The following is a 22,941-nucleotide window of genomic DNA, read 5'->3' as shown; positions in this document are numbered from 1 at the left end:
GCAGGAGGAAAAAGTGCCCTGCTGGTACAACCCTCTCTCTGACAAGTTCTTGGCAACTCACACAGTTGGATTCCTGTCAAAGGAGATTGTCTCTGCTGTAAGTAGGCAATGAAGACAGAATATTTGGATATAATTCATAATTAGCTATAAGAAAAGTAATGGGTGAAGCCATTTGCGATGGATACACAAGGCTTTGATTATCTGATGCAGCATTTTAAGTTCTTAAAAATATCTCACTGAACACACAAATACTTGCAGCATAATCTTTGAACTATTGCAAAGCAAGATAAGATGACATTTTTGGCATTCCCATTCTGCCTCTGTGGAAGGGGCTGCAAACAGAGTGCATAAGGGGTTGTGAAAATGATTTCTGAGAGGATGGTTTGTGCACAGTGTGCAAGAGGACAGCTACTTACCGCTTGGACCAAGCCAGTTGTTTCTGTGCAGCGGAGAGGACCTAGTGTTGACGTATCTTCCAGTGTTTCAAGAGAAGTACAAAATCTGGATGTTTATGTGAACTTCCTAGAGTTTGAAATACTCGCAATTAATTTTATTATAAGAAGACTTTGTGTGCTAAGTTAAACATTTCTGATGGACAGATTTGGCTTGAGGGCTGCTTCCCTGGAAACTCTGTCCCTTGACAGAGCTGGTGTGAGTGGTTGATCTACCATGTGACAGGTGACTCCATCTGCCCTGGGGCTCACACTGTGTTTCTGCAGCATCCTCAGCGATCATGACTATGTTTGATTCAAACACTCTATTACTCCAGACGTGAGCACTTTGTAGTTAGTAGGTCAGTGGGCCAACTCCAGGGGATGATAGTGCCACACAGCTCTGGACCCCCCATAGTGAATGATTCGCCTGAGGGTAGCTGACCAGCATCTATTGTTGACCCAAGGTGGGTGCAGTCAAAGCAGGGAAGACAGAGAAATTATTCAATATAATGAAGTACAGTTTCATTTGATGAAGTATAGCTCTGGGCTGCTAAGAAATAGCAATGTCAAAACAATAATTATTTATTGAACACTTCCTCTGATTGGCACATTGTGTCAGATGCAAGTCAGCAGAACCTCAGTGTGGCTTGTGGCAGTCAAATCTGTGTTTTGAAGGCAGAGGAAAGGTGAGTTATCTGAATAGAGACGGATGTATCAGTGCGATCCAGTAAGCTGGATCCTGGTACTTGCTGGTTCAGCTTCAGTAATCCATGTACTAGACATATAATATTATAAAGTCACTTAGCCAGCCTGAGCCTTGATTTCTTCATCTGTCAGATGGGTTGCTGTCATGGGGATGTGTCTGAAATGGGCTGAGTATCTTGTCAGAACTTGTAGAGGCTTGGTACACTTTCGTTTCCTTCTCCTAAACCAAAAGGATGTCTTTCTGTTCACAGTGTGGACCACTGTGAATCCATCTGTCAATGTCTGAGGTATATTCGCTGTAATGGCATCAACTTCATATGCAAAGATGATGTTATTATGTTGAGGTGCTGTGGGCTTTTGAGAGTGAGGTATAAGGAGAGGCCATTCAAGTACAGTGAGAGGGGCTTGGAAAGGAAATTGGACACTCTCACTTAAATCTAGAACATTCAGTATAAATCGAGTGTGAAGAACTGGGCCAGTCAGAGCATACTATATGAAGGTTTCTTCTGTCCTGCCTGCCTACAGATTTTAGCACCCCAGGGCAGCTGTTGGGAGCAGTATCAGGATCACAGAATTAGGAAGTGTCTTTCTTACTATGTTTCTACTCTTCAGAGTAGCATTTAGTCCAAGCCTTTTTTTTTTCATTGTGGTAAAACCATAACATTAAATTTACCATCTTAAGCATTTTAAGAGTAAGTTCAGTAGTATTAAATATATTCACATTGTTGTACAACCAATCTCTAGAGTGTTTTCATCTTATGACTCTGAAACTATACCCCCTAAACACCGATTACCCCTTCCTGCTCCCCCCAGCTCTTGGTAATCGTCTTTCAACTTTGTTTCTATGATTTTGACTACTTTAGTGCTTCATATAAATGGAATCATCTAGTATTTGTTCAAGCCATTTTTCTTCTCTGATTTTTTTTTTTTTACACCAACATCTCTACCCTCCTTACCTCCCCACCTCAGATCTTCACTGCTCTCCAGCCCTCTTGGGATTTTCTATGACTGTGAATTGGAAAGAACAAACTTCTTACAGTGTGTTCATTAACAGTGATGACATTGTGCGATAATTTTAAAGTTCACGCAGTTATTCCATCTTCTGTGTAAGGTGGTTTCCCCTATTTGAAGTAATTAGCTGCCAGGCCTACCTGAGTGCATTTTTCATGTTAAGCAGACAATAGGAACAGAGAAGACAAAGAAAAGGCAAAGCTGAAAGGGCTCTCAGAGGGGAAGCAAAATTGTTGAATGAGGAGCACACAGAAGCTGTGGCTCTGGATCAGGGAATTCAAAAGCAAGTCCCCAATCTCTGAGTTTGTCCAGGAAGATATTAGATCAAATACGTCACTTCTGTAATATCAGCGGAACTACTCCTGTGTTGTTTGTCATCACAGAGACTGGAAACTACCTAAATATCCATTAGAAAGAAACTGGCCTAATAAAGTAATATATGTTCCCCAGCCTCTGCCCCACATGAAATACCATGTCTCTGTTACAAGAAATCTGAGAGCAGGATTGGAGCTTGTGTCGGTCTGATTCCATAGTCCCACAGTATCTGCTATGAAAGGCCAGGCCCCATGAGGAGCCCACCAAAGGAGAGGAATGTCAGGACTAATGATCGCTGGGCGTTACCATGTGCTTGGCACTGTGCTAGACACTCTGCAGATAGTAGCTTACTCTTTTAGAAGATGCTGTAATTCTCAATGTTTAGGTGAGAAAGCAGAGGCTGAGACTTGTACAGAGTCACAAAGCTGAGATATGAACACAGGTCAGTTACAGTACACAATATAGAGACGAAAGACTAAGAAAGAATGTGGTACATTTGTATGTACAGATATGAAATGATCTCCAGGATATAGTATATAAATGATGGGGGCAGAGAAGCAGAGGGGCCCGGTAGTATTTAATGTGTTACCATTATATACAAAGACAAATTGGGTGGGAAAGTATGCATGCAGATAATACTTGCAGGCAGGATACATTAGAAACTAGTAACAGTAGTGGCCTTTGGGAAGGGTTTCTGAGAGAATGGGGATTGGCAGTGGGAGAGAGATTTATTTTCATTTGAATTTTTACCAAGCACTTTTCAAAAGCCCTACAGATTACTGTCATGAATGCATGAAGTTCACAGATGCTCATCCAGGTTTCCAATAGAGACATTCTCAATAAGCTCAGAGCTGAGACATTGTTCTTACCCTAGAATATTGTGATTTACAGAGAAAGAACAATATAAGATCAATTGTACAAAACTCAAATTAGGAATTTCTCCTGTGTTATAGCAGACACAACCAGAGTCTTCAAGGAGAGGGGCATAAGTCCAGGATTAAAGTACATAAGATGGCATATAAGTCCTCAAGCCAGAGGGTGCTCCATTTCATGAGGAAGACTCATGGTATAGAAGTCTTTGGATTAAATGAAGTAGAGGATGCTTTGTGTTTTTCACCCAGAGAAGTGATGATTTGCAAGTGTAGCAAGTTCTAGAATGTGGAGGGTATGTGGATGAGAATCACTTAGCAAGGAGGAATGTTTGGGAAAAGAAAGGGTAAAGAAACTGGGAAAAGACAGTAACATAATAATAGCTCTCACATCTATCCGGCCTTTGACGGGTATTGTGAAGTTTTTGTTTATTCCTTCTGGGTCGGAAAAGGAAGAAGTTAGTATAAATTTTCATACAAAAGGGTTAGAACAAGACATTCTGACCTAGAATTGTTATATGGGTGGCTATGGAGATGATTTCTGAAAATATAGTGGAGTAACTTTGTTTTGGCAAAAGCGTGATTGTGGCTCTTCTTTTCCAAGAGCACGGATCAGAATTAGACCATTGACTGAGTTATGGTCCAAGTCTGTGGTCCCTCCCTCTCTCCTTTGTAAGAACCTCTGCTCTGAGGGATGTTTAAGTTACCTCTTGACTGATTATTTAAGCCATTTAATTGAGAAGCGACTCAGTGGGGTGGTAGGGGAGCTTAAAAAAAAGAGTGTGAAAGTTGTACCTGATTTGAGTAGCCCTGAATTCCTGGTCTGCCTTGGTTGTGACCTGTAACTTGTCATTCAGGATTCTCAGCTTTCATCCCTTTATCCATAAAATATAATAATTGGGTATGTAAGCTTTAAAGATTCCTCTTCTTTCTAAAATTCCTTTATTCTGTCTGACTTACCTGTCCACAGAGTTGGAAGGACCAAATATGAAAAATAGATACAATGGATTTTAGAAAGTTTTTTTTTTTTTAAAGTATATGGGTTTTTACCATTTCAAAAGTCTTGCAAAGTTGTGAAATAGATCTTCCCAGATTATAAAATGTAGTTTTGCCATTGGAAATACACAGTACTTTTTGTGTTTGGAAAAACCTTCTAGCCAATTCTTTAAAACATCTTAGGCTGGATGCGGTGGCTTACACCTGTAATCCCAGCACTTTGGGAGGCTGAGGTGGGTGGATCACAAGGTCAGGAGTGTAAGACCAGCCTGGCCAACATGGTGAAACCCTGTCTCTACTAAAAATACAAAAATTAGCTGGACGCAGTGGCAGGCGCCTGTAATCCCAGCTACTCAGGAGGCTGAGGCAGAAGAATTGCTTGAACCAGGGGGGCGGAGGTTGCAATGAGCCGAGATTGCGCCACTGCACTCCAGTATGGGTGACAGAGTAAGACTCCGTCTCAAAAGAAAAAAGGCTAAAGTTCAAATGAAACTCTTATTGACAAATTGAATAAAATTAACTTTAACCATGGCTCTAATACAGTTTAAAAATTATTCTTTTAGTCCAAATTGACGAGATGAATATGAGATTTTGCCTGTTTGGTTAACTCATAGTTAAAAAGTGCTGTCTTTCTGGGTAAAAATAAAAAGAAGACATTCCTTCTTAGAAAGTTTTTGCATAGCTTTGTCTCTGCCCTTGAGTTGTGTGTGAACACAACCTTAGACTAGTCGTTTCTTGAACCTCCTTGTTCTTTTGGAAGTCAGCAGTGGGAATTGGCTCTATCTCGGCAGTTGTTTGTTGTTGCAATTCTTGATTTTACTAATGCATTGGGCAAATTTACCTGTTTTTTTACCCCTCCTGTTCTTGACAGGTGGGGGCTGGAGGGTATGTCTGTCAGCGGTTTGGGATTCTGTTTTGGGGATAGATATTCCTGAGTAGATGGCATCTGAGGATTCCACACCTTTGCTTTACTATCAAAATTCATTGTTCTGAGGTGATGGTTTCTATGCCAGTATTTTCTTCAGACTTTGAAAACTCTGGGATTCATTTTTTTATTGGCTCTGTTTGGCCATAAATTACTCATTACTTATTAATATCAATGTTAAAGATTTTGGGGGTTCTCAGAGTTCAGGGTTATTTTGGTAGGTTATAGGGAGTGATAGGTGAGGTAAAGAAGAAAGAAACTACTTTCGGTCGGGCACGGTGGCTCAATCCTGTAATTCCAGCACTTTGGGAGGCCGAGGCGGGCAGATCACCTGAGGTCAGGAGTTCAAGACCAGCTTGGCCAACATGACGAAACCCTGTCTCTACTAAAAATACAAAAGCTAGCTGGACATGGTTGGTGTGTACCTGTAGTCCGAGCTACTTGGAAGGCTGAGGCACAAGAATTGCTTGAACCCGGGTGGCAGAGGTTGCAAGCAGGGATTGCGCCACTGCACTCCAGCCTGCGCGACAGAGCCAGACTCCGTCTTAAAAAACAAAAACAAAAACAAAAACTACTTTCACTTGTGGAGCAGGTGCCCTGCTTGGCCCTTGGGACACTGGCACTGCGCTGGTCTCTGGAGCAGGAGTCCAGAAGGGGTGGAGGAAGAGCCCTCTGTAACAGTGGACTTGCTCCTCTCTTCTCTCCTGGGGTAAGAGTGGGGCCTCTGAGGAAACCACCCAGATTCCTTCTCCAGAAAAGATGATGTGCAGTCCAGAAGATAAGTCAGTTAGCTGGGGACAACCAAGCCTTTTGGGGCTGCTTTATGGTCCAGGTACCAGGTACAGCTTTGAACAGAGAAGCTGGTTTGCAGAGAAAGAAGAATGGAGTTGGCTCACTGTGAGAATCACACAGCTTTGAGAAGAGAGGGGAAGGGAGGCTTAGTAGCTGTGAATTGAAGTCTGTGAGATCCTGTTGTGCATTCACCATGAATTCCTTTCTAATTTGAGCTGATTTCCTTGCATGAAAACAGTGGGATAACATTACTGGGTATAACCCTTTCAGTATCCCCATGAGAAAGATGGGTGGTAGTCTCATCTTACTGATGAGGAAACTGAGGCATGGAAACATTAAGTACTTGTTTGAGATTACACAGGCAGTAAGCGCAAAGCCAGGATCCTAACCCAGGTCTTTGGGATACTATGGTACATGCTTGGAAAGTAAATGGAAGTTAAGAAAGGTGAAAGGTCTAGAATGATTTGAAAATATACAACTTCTGTTTTTTCCCCATGTGTGATTTCTTCAGTAGCTCTAACTTGTTTTCAACAAATATTCTTGAGAAGACCATACATTCTGCTCATTTATAGTCAGAGTCAGCCTACTTTTACTTTAAGCCATTTTTAGAAGAAAATGTATAAGTTCTTTGGGGCATCTTACCTAGCCAAGAGAGAGGGGGAAAGGCAGTAACTGTTAATTGCAAGGAGCATTAGGTAGACCATATAGTCAGGTGTATGTTTGTTCCAGGCTGTTAGCCTTTGTTGGCATCCTTTTCTATTCTGCCTTGAAACTTAGGCTTATTTTCCATCTGTAAAAGATTTATTAATGTATGGCGAGTCTGGTTAGATTTTCTCTGAAAAGTTAATGTTTTCAGTCTTCTTGGGAGTGTTTAGCATTCCAAACATAGCTACGAAAATTAGAAAAGCAAGCAAAATGAAAGGGCTATTATATATTCAAGTTAAAATCACAGCTTTAGTGAGTTACCATAAATGACACCTTTTTTCTTTTCCTTCTTATTCAACAAGAATTTATTGGGCACCTCTTTGGATAAGACCCTATTTTATAGAGCACAGAAAATGGAATAAAGCTTGGCCCCTAATCTATAGGAACTAAGTCATATGCAAATAACACAGCCGTCAGTTATTTAGCACTTACTAAATTCCAAACACAGTGCTAAAGGCTTTATATAAATTGTCTAATTTAATCCAGCTGTGCACTATATAAGTAGTTAGTGGTGTTCCCATTTTACACATGAGAAAACTGTGGCCCAGAGTAGTTTAATAACTTGTCCAAGATCACAGGATCAATTTACAATGGGTAAACTGGCAGAGCTGAGAAATAAATCTAAGTTTGTTGGACTTTCAACCTTGTACACTTAACCAGCTGCTTTGCAAGACTAGAGAAGCAATGCTGGAATGCAGGCAGGACATATCAAGTGGCATAGAGTGGAGCACTGACAGAGTTCTAAGTGTCCGGAAGGATAATTTGCTTATGGCTAGAGGCAGTCCATGATCCTATTGCGAAAGAAGAGGGTTTTAATGGACAGGTGAATTAAGGCAGTAGATTTCAGGCTGGTGTATGCAACTGCTAGGGTGGGTTGTATAGGGGAGAAAAAGTAGTAGCTTCCTCACTTATCACTAGGTTCATGGCTGAGGTCCCTATAACAAAAGATTAACAAGAGAAAAGTGTACAACTTTGTTTAATATAAGTTTTATGTACATGAGAGCCTTTAGAAATGAAGACCCAAAGAAATGAGATATGTGTATTTTCATGGACAGTCATGCAGAAGTATGACTAGAGGACAAAAGGGTGTATTCTAATGGTAATAACCTGGAGGGGGGCTTAGCAAAGGTTGGTTGTTTGGATTCTTCTTGGTTTACCTGTATAGTATCCCCTCCCTCTGGGAAAAGCAGGATATCTATCACATGAGGGATTCCAGGGGAAAAAGGAGGAAGGTCAGAGAGTTACCTTCTAGGTTTTAGACCTGTTTCAGGAGAAAATGACAGAGGATTGGGAGATGAGAGGGGCTTTCTTGCTTCTGCTGTTTTCTCAAATGCCAAGGTGTTATAGTTTGGGGTAGTATGTCCTGATCTGAGTCTGGTGGGGAGGGCAACACACAGAGGCTTTCTAAGATGTACTTGGGCCCAGGTAGTTTTCATTGAATCACTTTCTAGATTCTCTTTTCTAAAAGTCATATTCCTGTGGTAGTATACATACTGGTTCTTCTCTCCAGCCTGCCCTTTTGCAATGGACCTTCTTCCATTTTGCAAAAGAAAAGAGCCCTTTCCTCCATCTGGAATCTGTTAGACTGCTTTGTCCATAAACTTTGAACCTCCTGGGGTTGGTATTGGGAAGGTAAATGACTCTAATTATCAAGTGACATATCCTTTTCTAAGTCATTTTCTCATTTTTACTTGCAACAAAATTGAAGGAGGACCCAGCGGATTTGTCACTTGATAGAACATTCAGAATAATTTTGGATAATATATCACTGTTAGATATCTAACTCCTTACAAGTTCTTTGACACAGTGGTGATGTCTTTATAACAGAATACATTACATACACCTCTACTTATTTGGAACATAGATTCACAGCATCGAAAATCAAAATAAAAGTAGGAATAGACTTGTTGCTAAACTGTTTCATTCTAGCAAAAAATAACATTCCTAAATGGATTTGATACATGTAATCATTAGGGAAATAAAACCACCTCTGTTTACCTCATTAAAAATTGCTTTCTGGCAGGGCACAGTGGCTGATGCCTGTAATCCCAGCACTTTGGGAGGCCAAGGTGGGTGGATCACTTGAGGTCAGGAGTTCAAGACCAGCCTGGCCAACATGGTGAAACCCTATCTCTACTAAAAATACAAAAATTAGCTGGGTGTGGTGGTGGGCATCTGTAGTCCCAGCTTCTTGGGAGGCTGAGACAGGAGAATCACTTGAACTCAGAAGATGGAAGTTGCAGTGAGCCAAGATTGCTCTATTGCACTCCAGCGTAGGCAACAGAATGAGACTCTGTCTCAAAAAAAATTGCTTTCCAATAAAAAATTTACTTTTTATATTTAATAATTTATCAGCATTAGTATGGTGTACTAATATACTGCTACTAATTATAATAACTTAGTTCAGAAGAAATTTTTAACATTTAGAGCTTTATGGTCATGGGAAGTAAACACTTTATATTTTGTCATAGAGAAGTATGATAAGGTGATAATAAAAACTTTTTTATTAGTTTGTTCTCACATTGCTATGAAGAAATACCTGAGACTGGGAAATTTATTAAAAAAAGAGGTTTAAAAGACTCACAGTTCCACTTGGCTGGGGAGGCCTCAGGAAACTTGGAATCATGGCAGAAGGCACGTCTTCACAGGGCGGCAGGAGAGAGAATGAGTGCCAGCAGGGGAAATGCCAGACGCTTATAAAACCATCAGATCTTGTGAGAGTTCACTCACTATCACGAGAATAGCATGGGGGAACCACCCCCATGATTAAGTTACCTCCCACTGGCTCCCTCCCACGACGACGTGGGGATTATGGGGATTACAATTCAAGATGAGATTTGAGTTGGGGACACAGCCAAACCATATCAACTTTCAAATTCAAAACATATTAGGGATACATTTTGTAGGTGAAGTAGAATTGAAATGCAAACACAAAGAGAAAAAAGAATGTGATGAAATTTATTAACTGCTAAACAACTCATTTAATATGTTTTTAAAATGCATGACACAACGAATTGGTATAGTATTTTATCACATTGGATACATTTAAGGGAGTCATGAAACAGTGCTAGTTTTTAATGTCATATTTATACTTCAAATTATATCCTTTGGTACTATTTAAACTTTTGATGAAAAATTTTAGGTATCATTTTGAAACAAGCACAAGGTACATTGTTTTTCAAAATTCTTTTAGTGAGTGCTTGCGTAAAATAAAACACTACAGAGTCCTTGAGATGAGCTCAAACGTGGAAGCAGACAAATAACTTCCCAATTTTGCCTTAGCTAAATAAGCATTTTAAAAACAATCTTCATATACAGGTATACTTAGTTTATATCTGCATTTACTTTATTTACTATTAAAATTGCATCAAATAAAAACCTCAAAAGTAGTATTCTAGCACTCTCCTCTGAGACAGAACCAGCTTTAGGTTAGGTATGGAACTATCCACCTGCCATAGACCAAGCAAGCATAAATTGTGGGGCTTGAGAGATGGCTGGAGAATGTTTGGTGTGTGTCAGTCGGCTGTGTAGCCCTGATAGAGGATTGGAGGAGAGGGCACCAGGAGTACCACTAGGAAGGATGTGAGTGATCACTCAACTCTCTTCCCTCAAACTCGTATCACAGGAAAAAAAACTTGATATCCAAGTGACTCGTGACACCTCTTGATTCTAGCTGACCATTCATAGATAGGTGTTATCTTTGGGTCCAAGAGGGCTTGAAGGAACAATGTGCACCCTCTCCTGTTACCACATCTGGCAGTCTTTCCACGCTGGTGTAGATTACAAATCTTCAGATAGAAGTCTCTCATCCTACTCCTTTGAAGTTCTAAGGGAATGAGCAGATGCCTTCCTAGCCTCACAAATCCCTTTCTTGTTTTTGAACCTGGCATTCTGACCCACAAGGAGGACTGTCTGTGAGTACCTCCACACCCTGTAGCTCCTCCACACACTCTGTAGCACTGGGGGAAGGGCAGAGGAGGAAGTGCCTTTATGTGCACTCACAGTCCCAAATTATCATTTTGGTAATGACGAAAGCAGAGGGATCCAGGAGAGTACTGGGTCTGGGAAGAGGAAATTGGAAGCAGAACAACTCAGGAGGGGATCTTTCATGCATAGACATGTTTTCCTAGCATCTTTCTCCTCCACACCCATTCCTTATAATCTACCCTCCAGCTTTTCAGTAGAATGCCTTCTTTGATCTTGCAGTAGCAAAATTGGTGTCTAAAAAGTCTATGTATATCTAGTAAAAAGGCAACTGCTTAAATATCACTCTTGGAACTTTAGAAGGCAGAAACATTTTTTTGTGTTTTAAGAAATGGAGTCTCACTCTGTCACCAGGCTGGAGTACAGTGATGTGATCATGGCTTATTGTAACCTCAAACTCTCGAATTCAAACAATCCTCCTGCCTCAGTCTCAATAACTGGGATGACAAGCATGGGCCACCATGCCTGGCTAATTAAAAAAACTTTTTTTGTAGAGATAGGTCTCACTATGTTGCCCAGGCTGATCTCAAACTCCTAGCCTCAAGCGAACCTCCTGCATTGTCTTCCCAAAGTGCTGGGGTTACAGGAGTGAGCCACTGTATTCAGCCCAGGAATTCTTAAGCAGGAATCTGGCTGCCTTTTGGAGATGAGCCAGGTGTTTGAACTTTAAACAATTAGCCATTGGATGCAGAAACATCTTTATTTTCCAAATTATGTGTTTTAATATTTATTTTTGCTTTATAGAATTTAATGAGCATCTGTTTTTCCAAATATAAAATTTTCCAGCTGGATGCGGTGGCTCACGCCTGTAATTCTAGCATTTTGGGAGGCTGAGGCGGGTGGATCACCTGAGCTCAGGAGTTCAAGACCAGCCTGGGCAACATGGTGAAACCCCATCTCTACTAAAATACAAAAATTAGCTGGGCATGATGGTGGGTGCCTGTAATCTCAGCTACTCGGGAGGCTGAGATGGTAGAATCGCTTGAACCCGGGAGACTGTGGTTGCAGTGAGTGGGTGGCTGAGCGAGACTCTGTCTTAAAAAAAAAAAAAATTCCATGATGATAGGAAAATTATATAAGGTTTTCTTGAATATTTAGCTATTTGGCCATAATTTGTGGTATAGAAAAAGAATGTTTTATTTTGCTAATTTGCTATACTGCCATTTTTTCCATAGTACCTAGTCTAAAGTTGGTGAAATTAAGGCAAAGTCACTTTGAGCTGTCAATGTGAGAAATAGAGCTAAAATATATTTTCAATTATTGGTCAATTCTTAATTCATAAATATCATGTCTTTTGATAAGTTGAACTGGGTTAGGTCATGCAAATCAGATTGTGTTAACTGAAACCTAATAACTCACTGTGTTGAGAATAGCTATAATCTTATTATTTGTCTTAAGCATTTTATACAGTTTTTTTTTATGTTAAGGGAAGAAAATGTGATTGTTAAGTAGGATAAGATTTAACCTGAAGGTTTATAAATTTATATTTGAGAATTTTTAAAAGAAATTGTATGTCACAACCTTGTTTTACTTGTTTAGCTGTATGTTATTTTCCCCACATATCAGAATAAGGTATTCTCGCTTGCCAAATACATTTTTTTCATTTTAATTTCACACATTCAGCCTTCACCCTCACTCTAAAAATTAAAAGGAATGGCAACATTTAAGTAACATCAAAGATTTGATTTATGTTGACAGGTGTCAAATTGAGTTATGAATTTTGTGAGACTCGTAATCCTATTTAATTGCAAAGTATTTTTGTAATTGAAAATACGTGTATATTCATCACCAAATCTTGACATCACAGGGATGACTTTTAAGAATTGCCCCCAAATCAAGCAGCTAAATAGATCCTGGGAAAGTTCATTCTGTTTCTGACAGTCACACTTCCTGAACTGAAGGCAAGGATCACTTAAGATGGAGGTACTCAAATGTGAACAGAATCTAACAACTCAAAGGACTGGTAGTGGTCTGATGCACCAGGATGGAAGTATTTAGATATAGTGTATTAAAAACGAACAAATGAAACCCTGGAGCTTTGCACACTGGCATTTCAGTACTGTATAAACCACAGGGAATTGTGTGTGCAAATATTAAGCTGTGGTGTCTAACAGCCCAGAAACAAATATCACAGGCCATGAGCTAGATTTGGCTCATTAATAAATGATAGCACTCCCCGACTGACATACTCTTCAAAATACGAGCAGCCTTTTGGAATTAAGCTTTGTCTGTTTTTGTTTTTGTTTTTGTTTTGAGACGGAGTCTCACTCTGTCGCCCAGGCTGGAATGCAGTGGCGCGATCTGCTCACTGCAAGCTCCGCCTTCAGGTTCACGCCATTCTCCTGCCTCAGCCTCCCGAGTAGCTGGGACCACAGGCGCCTGCCACCACGCCTGGCTAATTTTTTCTATTTTAGTAGAGACGGGGTTTCACCATGTTAACCAGGATGGTCTCGATCTCCAGACCTCGTGATCCGCCCGCCTCGGCCTGCCAAAGTGCTGGGATTACAGGCGTGAGCCACCGCGCCCGGCCAAGCTTTGTCTTTTTAATGTGAACAATACGCAAAATGAATTGGATACTCTTGATTAATTCTAAGTGGCCTCACTAGAGTTAATATTATTTTTACTTGAAGTAAAATACAGATTTACTTCAAAGCCTTAAGAGCCATATGTCAGTAACTGATCTTGATTACAGATCACCTGTGGCTGTGAATTGAAACAGCAGTGTGCTACTGCGGAAGACTGCCTTTTAAAATTCTAAGAAGCAGCCCAGTCCTGCAAGGTATATTGCCGCATGTCCTTTTGACATGCATCTCAGGTACCACCACATTTATTAATAGTTTTTGTTTTACTTTTGACACTTATTAAATAAAGATCATTATCCTGAATTTTCCTCTCTAGTGGCAAAAATGGTAGAAACAGAAATACATCCTTTCTAATAATAGACATTCATTGAGTACCTACCATGGGTGGTGCACTGTTCTGGCAGCCATGTGGGTGCACAATGATGTGCCCTTCATTTTATTAAGATTTTGAGGCCTCATTAAGTTTTTAATTTAAAAACAATTTTATTTTATATGTCAAATATTTTATGAAATGAAACACAGAATAATCTGTGTTTCCAGATATTTTAGGCAGAAAGCAACTGTTTAACTTTATCTAGAAAGTAAAGAATTGCCCCAAATGAGTTGATTTGTGAAGTGCAGGAAAATTGCCCTCTGTGTTTTTTTTTTCTTTTGTTTTTGCCTTTTGAGATGGAGTCTTGCTCTGTCGCCTGGGCTGGAGTGTAGTGGCGCGATCTCCACTCACTGCAAGCTCCGCCTCCTGAGTTCACGCCATTCTTCTGCCTCAGCCTCCCGAGTAGCTGGGACTACAGGTGCCCACCACCACACCTGGCTAAATTTTTTTGTATTTTTAGTAGAGATGGGGTTTCACCGTGTTAGCCAGGATGGTCTCGATCTCCTGACCTCCTGATCCGCCCACCTTGGCCTCCCAAAGTGCTGGGATTACAGGCATGAGCCACCGCGCCCGGCTGCCCTCTGTGTTTTAATTCTTGAAGTGGGTGGTGGTTTACTGTATGATTATTTGTTAAGGTGTTTATATGTGTATGTTATACCCTTTTCTTATGTCTGATATTTAATTGAAAAAGCAGTGGTGGTGGGGAAAGATTTATCTAACCTCCAAATATTTTCTGGAACAGTGCCTGAAATTCCCTTGTTATTGGTTAATTATTTTAGTTAATATTTGGCCTTTCCTTTTACTCGTCTTCAAAATGGAACTGTTGTGTGGTAGGTAATACATGAAGACATAAGCCCATTAGTGGGATGGATTTGTCAGGTCACTTTTCTCTGTAGCCCGAGTCTGAGCTGATGTAGGAGGGATTCTGGAAGGTGGTATGATGAGGGGAAGGAAAGGAAAATTTAGTGGTCCATGTTAACAAAATGGAAAGTCACTAAACCTAAATAATGCATAACCTGAATTTCTCACCTCTGCAGATTTCAATCACCAACACATAACCTAGCTTTACTGAATTGATTAGCTATCTCAAATGGTGGTATGGTAAAATCTTACTAATTTGGACAGTGGTTAAAATATATTATTCCGAAAGTATATTTACTGCTTTTAGGTTACGTATTTAGTGACATAAAACTAAAACATATTGCCTAATGAAGGCATGTGACTATTATATGAATGGATACTTCAGAAGTGCTCCCAGTAAGTTAATGCTTCTAAGTGGTTTTTCCCCATGTAGTCTTCCTAATAAGGCTTTTAAAACCCAGGCTTGTCTAGTTCACATTTGTTATAGAGTAGGGGAGTACAGATGAAGAGATATTTAGTTCATATAAAAAGACTGTACCTGTTGGCTGGGTTCGGTGGCTCATGCCTGTTATCCCAGCACTTTGGGAGGCTGAGGTGATGCGGGCAGATAACCTGAGGCCAGGAGTTTGAGACCAGCCTGTCCAACATGGTGAAACCCCATCTCTACTAAAAATACAAAAATTAGCCGGGCGTGGTGGTGCACGCCTATAATCCCAGCTACTCATGAGGCTGAGGCAAGGGAATCACTTGAACCCAGGAGGCAGAGGTTGCAGTGAGCCGAGATCGTGCCACTGCACTCCAGCCTGGGTGACAGAGCAAGACTCTATCTTAAAAAAAACAAACAAACAAAAAAAAAACTGTACATGTTAACAGTGAACAGTAGTTTACCATTTTGAATATAAAGGAACCATGAATTAAGTCATATTACTGATTATACCTTATCTCATCTACAGTGGGTATATGAGAGTTATAGCACTGTCACATTAGTAAATTAGTCCTGACAGTAGAACAATTTATTTTGAAAAAGTTTGGCTATGCTGGTTGTGAGTGTTTGTGACAAAGAGCACTCACATGATTTTTTTTTTCCTGAAATTCTTTTGGAAAACCATCCAAATAATGCTTCATCTTAAAAATTATGATTCAGACATTGTGAAAAACCAAATATTGCTTTCTTTAAGCAAATATATAAACATAGTTTGCAATTTTTCTTTTTAAAAATATTTTGTTTTTCTCTCTGTTAATTTTTGGATGGAAGGGAAACAGATGAAGGTGATTAGGCACTTTTCCTAAGGTAATTGATTGTTAGACTAAGAAAAAAGTAGTCAGTCTAAAGAGAATGAGGGTCGGAGCAAACCTAGATCTTTTCTTAAGCTAGTTACTCAGGGCCTTGGTTAACAGGATGTTCACCTTTACTCAGCTTTTTTCAGTTGGTGTTATTGACAGTGGGTATTGGTCTCTCTGCTGTGGCCCCCTCTCCCAGCCTAGGAAAACAGCCCTAGGACATGAAGCTCCTTTTCATTTATATTAAATATTAGTAATATCTGCTAAGAATACCACCACATTTAAATAAAGGTTATTAAGAACAATTAAAAATACTAATGTTAGGGGGCTGGGCACGGTGGCTCACACCTGTAATCCCAGCACTTTGGGGGGCCAAGGTGGGTGGATCACTTGAGGTCAGGAGTTCCAGACCAGCCTGGCCAAGATGGTGAAACCCTGTCTCTACTAAAATTATACGAAAATTAGCTGGACTCAGTGTCATGCGCCTGTAATCCCAGCTACTTGGGAGTCTGAGGTAGGAGAATTGCTTGAACCGAGGAGGCAGAGGTTGCAGTGAGCTGAGATCATGTCACTGCACTCCAGCATGGGCGACAAAGCAAGACTCTGTCTCAGGAGAAAAAAAAAAAAAAACTAATGGTAGGGCACACCTACTGTCTAGGACCTAAATGAATTAATCCCTTCTGCCACTGCCCCAGACGTGTACCGCATGGAGTTCTACCTGTGAGAAGCAGCTTCATCCCAAATCTTTGCCTGCAATTTTGAGAATCTGCCCTTGTGATTTTGTTAATGGTCACATGGTTATGGCAAAATTGACTAAGATGGTGACTGGCCACTGCTGATGTTTGATGGCACGTGGAGTAGTTCCAGGGAATTAATTGGTTGTGTTCCATTTATCACACCAGGCAGAATTTACCCTAACATTAGTCTTTTCTTATTCCTGGCTTCTGGATGTTGCTCAGTTATTGGTAGTGGCTCCAGCATGAGCTTACCTTTTGTGCCGCAGGTGTCTTCAGGCTCACCTTTTCATTTCAAGATTCCAAAATAGGAACACAATTCAGATACGGAATCCATGTCAAATGCCTTAGAGTAACAGTTTTTGGAACTCTTATCTGAAACCACCCTTTGTTTTCTCTGTCTAAAGTGTATTTATTAATGTTTATCTTTCCTGATGGGTAAGCCAGACATACTTCCCAACTGCTCTGGAGGAAACTTGCCAACTTTGAGGGTGCTCAGGTGTTTCTCTTGTCTTGTGCTCTTGCCTTGCTCTGAAGTGTTCTCATTGAACATCCCTTTCACTTGCTGTGTGGTTTGTTTTTTGTTTTTTGTTTTTTTTTTTTTGAGACGGAGTCTCGCTCTGTAGCCAGGGATGGAGTGTAGTGGCGCAATCTCAGCTCACTACAACCTCCACCTCCCGGGTCCCAGTTCAAGCAATTCTCCTGCCTCAGCCTCCTGAGTATCTGGGATTACAGGCATGTGCCACCATGCCCAGCTAATTTTTATATTTTTAGTAGAGATGGGGTTTTGCCTTGTTGGCCAGAGTGGTCTTGAACTCCTGACCTCGTGATCCACCCGCCTCGGCTTCCCAAGTGCTAGGATGACAGGCGTGAGCCACTGCGCCTGGCCCACTTGCCCTTTTAAGAGTCTGTCTCTCCCAGTTGACTCCTAATCTAGACTGACTCTTGAGCGGCTTGTGGGGCCACAGGTGGAAGTAGTGTGTGGTTCAGAGCTAAGTCTCTGGAGCCAGACTGCCCAACTTCAAAGCTTGCCCCACCACTCAGGAGCTGTGGGACCTTGAGAAAGGCCCATTTTTTTTTTAATCTTTTAAAATGAGATAACATTGATATCTACTTCATAGGATTATTTTGAGGATACATGAGTAAATAGATGTGAAGCGCTTGTAATAGCACCTGACACATAGTAAGTACTCAATAAATATTAGTGCTTATTAATGTGACAAACTCATCTTCATGACATTCTCGGTGGTTAGTGACCGTTATGCATTGGATTGAAGGACCGTAAGTATTACCCCTGCAGGAGTAGCTCCGAGGAAGACACACCTGCATGGCACATAGACCTAATTGAACAGGGCCTGTGGGCATCTGTGCATGCTGATTTCCCCTGCTCATCTAAACTGCCTCCTCCTTGAGTGAGGTACATGCACACTGGAGAAGAGTTGTTCCCAGAGCCCACACACCTCACTCCTGCAGGCTTATCTACCTCTGCCCTGAGAGTGGAAGCCTGACCTCCTAGATGGGCCCAGACCCTTCAGTTATCTTTATTTCGATCATGACTTCCAACATTGTGTCTGCCATGGGCTCCCTCTGCTGGTTCCTCTAGCATGTATGCAAATCTATGGAATAACAACTTTTAAAAATTCAGTTTCAGATTTTTAGGAATGTTTGCATGAAGAACACATTTGAAAATGTCTTTTTTTATATGTGAGTGATACAGATCACATGTATATTACTCTTTTTTTGACAGCTGCATTATGAGTTGGGATATTTTCAGGTTTGAAGTTTTTTGTTTGGTTTGATTTCGAATGGGGACTGTCATGATATGCTGACTTCTTCACAACTAGTCATCAAAACCTGATCATTATGTTTTATATTCTAACATATGGTACTAAATATCTCAGAATATCATTTTAATAGTCTAAAGTGAATGTTATTTTAACATCTAAAGATGTGGAGACTTAGTTTTAAAGTCTGAAAAAAATAGCCTAGACTCGCAGGACATTGTTATGTTGAGGGTTTAGTACACGTTAGAAAATAGTACCTCCAATTTATTGGGTGATTCATTATTTGGGGTTATAATTTATCAATAAAATGTGCCACAGTGTCCCTAAAATTGCATTTTAAAATAAGTCTTCTGTTTCTTTCATTTCCTTATCACTGTTTCCTCTCTCTTCCATCTTTCCTTCTTCTCCTCTGCTAGAATCAAACAGCATCAGTAGGATAACTGCAAACATGGAAAATGGAGAAAATGAAGGAACAACTAAAATTATTGCACCTTCACCAGTAAAAAGGTCAGTGAAGTTAACTGAAGAAACGTACAATTATATGCTGTTGTAAAAATGCTTTTTTTCTGTAGACAAGGTTAAAAATCTTTTAACTTTGATGATTAATGAATACTTTTGATCCATGGGATCCAATAAATCTCTGGGCCAAATAATACATTAAAACACCAATGAAATATAAAACATCAGGACCTGACTCTCTTATTTGAAGAAAGTGCTCTTTTTGTCACAAGGTGAACTCACAGATTGTCTGTGGTCTGCATTCTCCGCAGAAAATTGAAAATTTCTTGTGATTTTGAAAATGGCATGATATAATGGACTAACTCAGAGGGACTTGTAAAATAAAGTAGATGATATTCATGTTTAATGTACTGTGTTCATTATAGTGGTGCACTGAACTGTAGCCCTGGAAAGAGGGTTTATGGTATTTAGAGGCATCAGATCCTCAGAAGTCAGTGATTGCATATGTATGAAGACTTGTCATGGTCCTCTGCATCTGTTTTCCCAGGGGGCATTCCCCAGTGGAAAAGCCTTCTCTTAATATATTACATGGATTGTTTCCCTGAGAGCTCAGCCTTGTTTTCTGTTAAGACACTGTTGCAGAGTCATTTTTTCTTCTCTCCAGTTATGTTCACGGAACAGCATTATAAACAACAATGAGCAGCTTTCATGAGCTCACTTTCTCTGTAGGGGTTGCCCCCCCATACATCATGGGGAAATCCCAGCAATCAGAGATATGTGACCTGCAAAGACTTCTTAGATCATCTACTTGATCTTTTTTTGGTAAATAATAGTGCCTTCATTCAGCTGTATTGTGGCTACTTCGAGGAGTATAGTTCATAATTTCTCAGCAAGATAACTTTAAGATCTGAAGATTCTCAGAGTTTTAATATTTTATGCAGGGATTTGCCTATGTTTTGTTTGGTTCTAAGACATTTACCGGTTCTCCTTTTAGGATGACAAGTTCTTTATCATTGCATAACTTTAGTTTACTGTATTTCCCTTAGTCACCCTCATAGCTGTGGATAGAGATTCAGCTTCATCTGTATGTACAGGGTATGCTTGTGGTATGTTCAGCATGAGAACAGGAATCTTCCATGAGATTCAGATCCCACGCTTTTTTAGAATGTGCAGAAGGAGTACAATCCTCCTTTTAAAAATTTATTTTTTCAACTTTTATTTTAGGTCCAGGAGTACATGTGCCAGTAGGTTTGTCACATGGGTAAATTGTTTATCACTGAGGTTTGGTGTATGCATGATCCCATCACTCAGGTAGTGAGCACAGTACGTGATAGGTAGTTTTCAACCCTTGCCCCCTCTCCTCCTCTAGTGGTCCCCAGTGTCTATTGTTCCTATCTTTATGTCCATGTGTACTCAGTGTTTAGTTCCCACTTATAAGTGAGAACATGCAGTATCTAGTTTTCTGTTTCTGTGTTAATTCACTTAGGATAATAGCCTCCAGTTGCGTCCGTGTTGCCGCAAAGGACATGGTTTCATTCTTTTTTATGTCTGTGTAGTATTCCATGGTGTATATGTTCCATATTTGCTTTATCCAGTCCACTGTTCATGGTCATCTAGGCTGATTCTATGTCCTTGCTATTGTGAATAGTGCTGCAATGAGCATGTAAGTTTATGTGTCTTTTTTTTTTTTTTTTTGAGATGGAGTCTCCCTCTGTTGCCAGGATGGAGTGGAGTGGCACCATCTTGACTCACTGCAACCTCCACATCCTGGGTTCAAGCGATTCTCCTGCCTCAGCCTCCCAAGTAGCTGGGACTACAGGCGTGTGCCACCACTCCCAGCTAATTTTTGTAGGTTTGGTAGAGATGGGGTTTTACCATGTTGGCCAGGATGGTCTGCATCCCTTGACCTCAGGATCCGCCTGCCTCGGCATCCCAAAGTGCTGGGATTACAGGTGTGAGCCATTGCGCCCAGCCATATGTCTTTTTTTGTAGAATGATTTGTTTCCCTTTGAGTATATATCCAGTAGTGGAATTGTTGGATCAAATGGTGGTTCTGTTTTAAGTTCTTTGAGAAATCTCCAAACTGCTTTCCACAATGGCTGAGCTAATTTATATTTCCCCCAACAGTGTAAAAGTGTTCCCTTTTTTCCACAATCTTGCCAACATCTTTATTTTTTGTCTTTTTAATAATAGGTATTCTGACTGGGGAGATGGTGACTTATTGTGATTTTAATTTGCTTTTTTCGAATGATTAATGATGTTGAGCATTTTTTCATGTATTTGTTGGTTGCATGTATGTCTTCTTTGGAAAAGTGCCTGTTGATGTCCTTTGCCCATTTTTTAATGGCATTGTTTGTTTCATCTTGTTGAATTGTTGAAGTTCCTTATAGATTCTGGATATTAGACCTTTGTCAGATACATAGTTTGTGAATATTTTCTCCTTTTCTGTAGATTGTCTGTTTACTCTGTTGATAGTTTCTTTTGTTGTGCAGAAGCTCTTTAAAGTCTCACTTGTCAATTTTTGGTTTTGTTGCAATTGCTTTTGGGGACTTAGTTATAAATTCTTCACCAAGGCTGATGTCCAGAATGATATTTCCTAGGTTTTCTTCTAAGATGTATTTTCATAGTTTGAGGTCTTACATTTAAGTTCTTAATCTATCTTGAGTGGATTTTTGAATATAGTCAAAGGAAGAGGTCCAGTTTCACTCTTCTGCATATGACTGGCCATCCCAGCACCATTTAGGGAGTCCTTTCCCCATTGCTTGTTCTAGTTGCTTTTGTTGAAGATCAGATGGTTGTAGGTGTATGACTTTGTTTCTGGGTTCTCTATCCTATTGCATTGGTCTTTTTGTCAGTTTTTGTACCATACCATGCTGTTTTTGTTACTGTAGCCTTGTAGTACAGTTTGAAGTCAGGTAGTGTGATGCCTCCAGCTTTGTTCTTTCTGCTTAGAATTGCTTTGGCTGTTTGGGCTTTTTTGGAGGGAGGGTCCATTTTAGAATAGTTCTTTCCTGTGAAAAAATGATGTTGGTAGTTTGATAGGAATAGCATTGCATCTGTATATTGCTTTGGGCTGTATGGCCATTTTAACAATATTTTTCAATCCCCTTTGCAACCACATTCCTGTGATGATACTGGTACTTGAAGCACCACCAAAGTTTTCCTCTCAAGCTTCAGATGAGAAATACCTTAGGGTGTGAATGCAATTAACTTGTCACCCAGGATTTTATTATTCTTTAACTTTTGTATACTCTCTCAGTTCCTCTTTTATCTCCCTATTTCTTTTCCAGTCTCCCTTCTCCCTTCTCTTTGCTTTTTCTGATTTATTGATCACATACACTTTCTACTATCGTATTAAATATCTACCATATTTGTTAATTTTCATCATTTCAAAAGGTAAGCTTTTACTTTGGGAATTGAATCTGTAGAGGTTTTTAGCCTTTATAAAAATAATAAACTAAGCTGCTATCTACTAATACTATGGGTTATATGCCTCTGTCAGATACATAATTTTATAGGCTTACTTTAATTCCATCATGGATAGTATACTAGGGTGCAAGTCTTTTTTTTTTTTTTTTGAATACCTCGTCATCTTTCCTCTCTCCTCTTTGTTGGCTGTTACAAAGTACTCCGCTATGACGCTATCCTAGGACAGTTATACAGAGGATTCCTCAAAAAGCCAGGGTTAAAAGTGGATTTGGAGTTAAATAGCTCTATCTTTATCTTAAGCTAAGACTCCTGAGGATGTGAGAGGTGACACACCCCTCCCCACTGGTGCCTGGAGGCTTCTGATTAGTCCCTTCCTCCGTGTCTCCTGGAGGCTTCTGATTAGTCCCTTCCTCCGTGTCTCCCCAGGGGTTTCTAAAACAATTTGTTGAGGGTAGAACAACTCAGTTACATTTACATTCTTAGGACTGAAAGATGATACTAGGTCAGGAAATAGCATTTGAAAGTCATTCTCATCTGGAGGGATGAAGCCAAGATAAGGCGGAAGCCGGGAAAAGGTCAGTTTGAATAGCCTGAACCTGCCCGGGGCTGACCGACCTGTGTGGATTCAGACCCATGCCTGGAGTCAGGGCTTCTCTGATCACTGTTGTAAAAAGGGAGCCAGGCTGAAGATCCTGGGTAGCC

General features: G+C 40.3%; 1 protein-coding gene and 1 long non-coding RNA gene across 2 annotated transcripts in view; one reads left to right on the top strand and one right to left on the bottom strand.

The window, feature by feature from the left end:
• LOC130541534 (uncharacterized) overlaps window positions 1–486 on the bottom strand; it is a 29,870-nt gene extending 29,384 nt beyond the window's left edge. The window contains exon 1 of the long non-coding RNA XR_008955601.1: window positions 417–486. This is a non-coding gene — a long non-coding RNA (uncharacterized LOC130541534). The remainder of the gene's footprint in view (window positions 1–416) is intronic.
• Window positions 1–22,941, top strand: part of EPB41L4A (erythrocyte membrane protein band 4.1 like 4A) — a 259,857-nt gene that overhangs the window by 193,600 nt on the left and 43,316 nt on the right. Inside the window, exon 14 of the mRNA XM_003826742.8 lies at window positions 18,768–18,858. Coding sequence (XP_003826790.1) covers window positions 18,768–18,858 — 91 coding nt within the window. The remainder of the gene's footprint in view (window positions 1–18,767; window positions 18,859–22,941) is intronic.

Source organism: Pan paniscus, chromosome 4 (genome assembly GCF_029289425.2).
Source record: "Pan paniscus chromosome 4, NHGRI_mPanPan1-v2.0_pri, whole genome shotgun sequence".
Taxonomy (NCBI): domain Eukaryota; kingdom Metazoa; phylum Chordata; class Mammalia; order Primates; family Hominidae; genus Pan; species Pan paniscus.
This window is presented reverse-complemented; position numbering and strand designations above follow the sequence as displayed.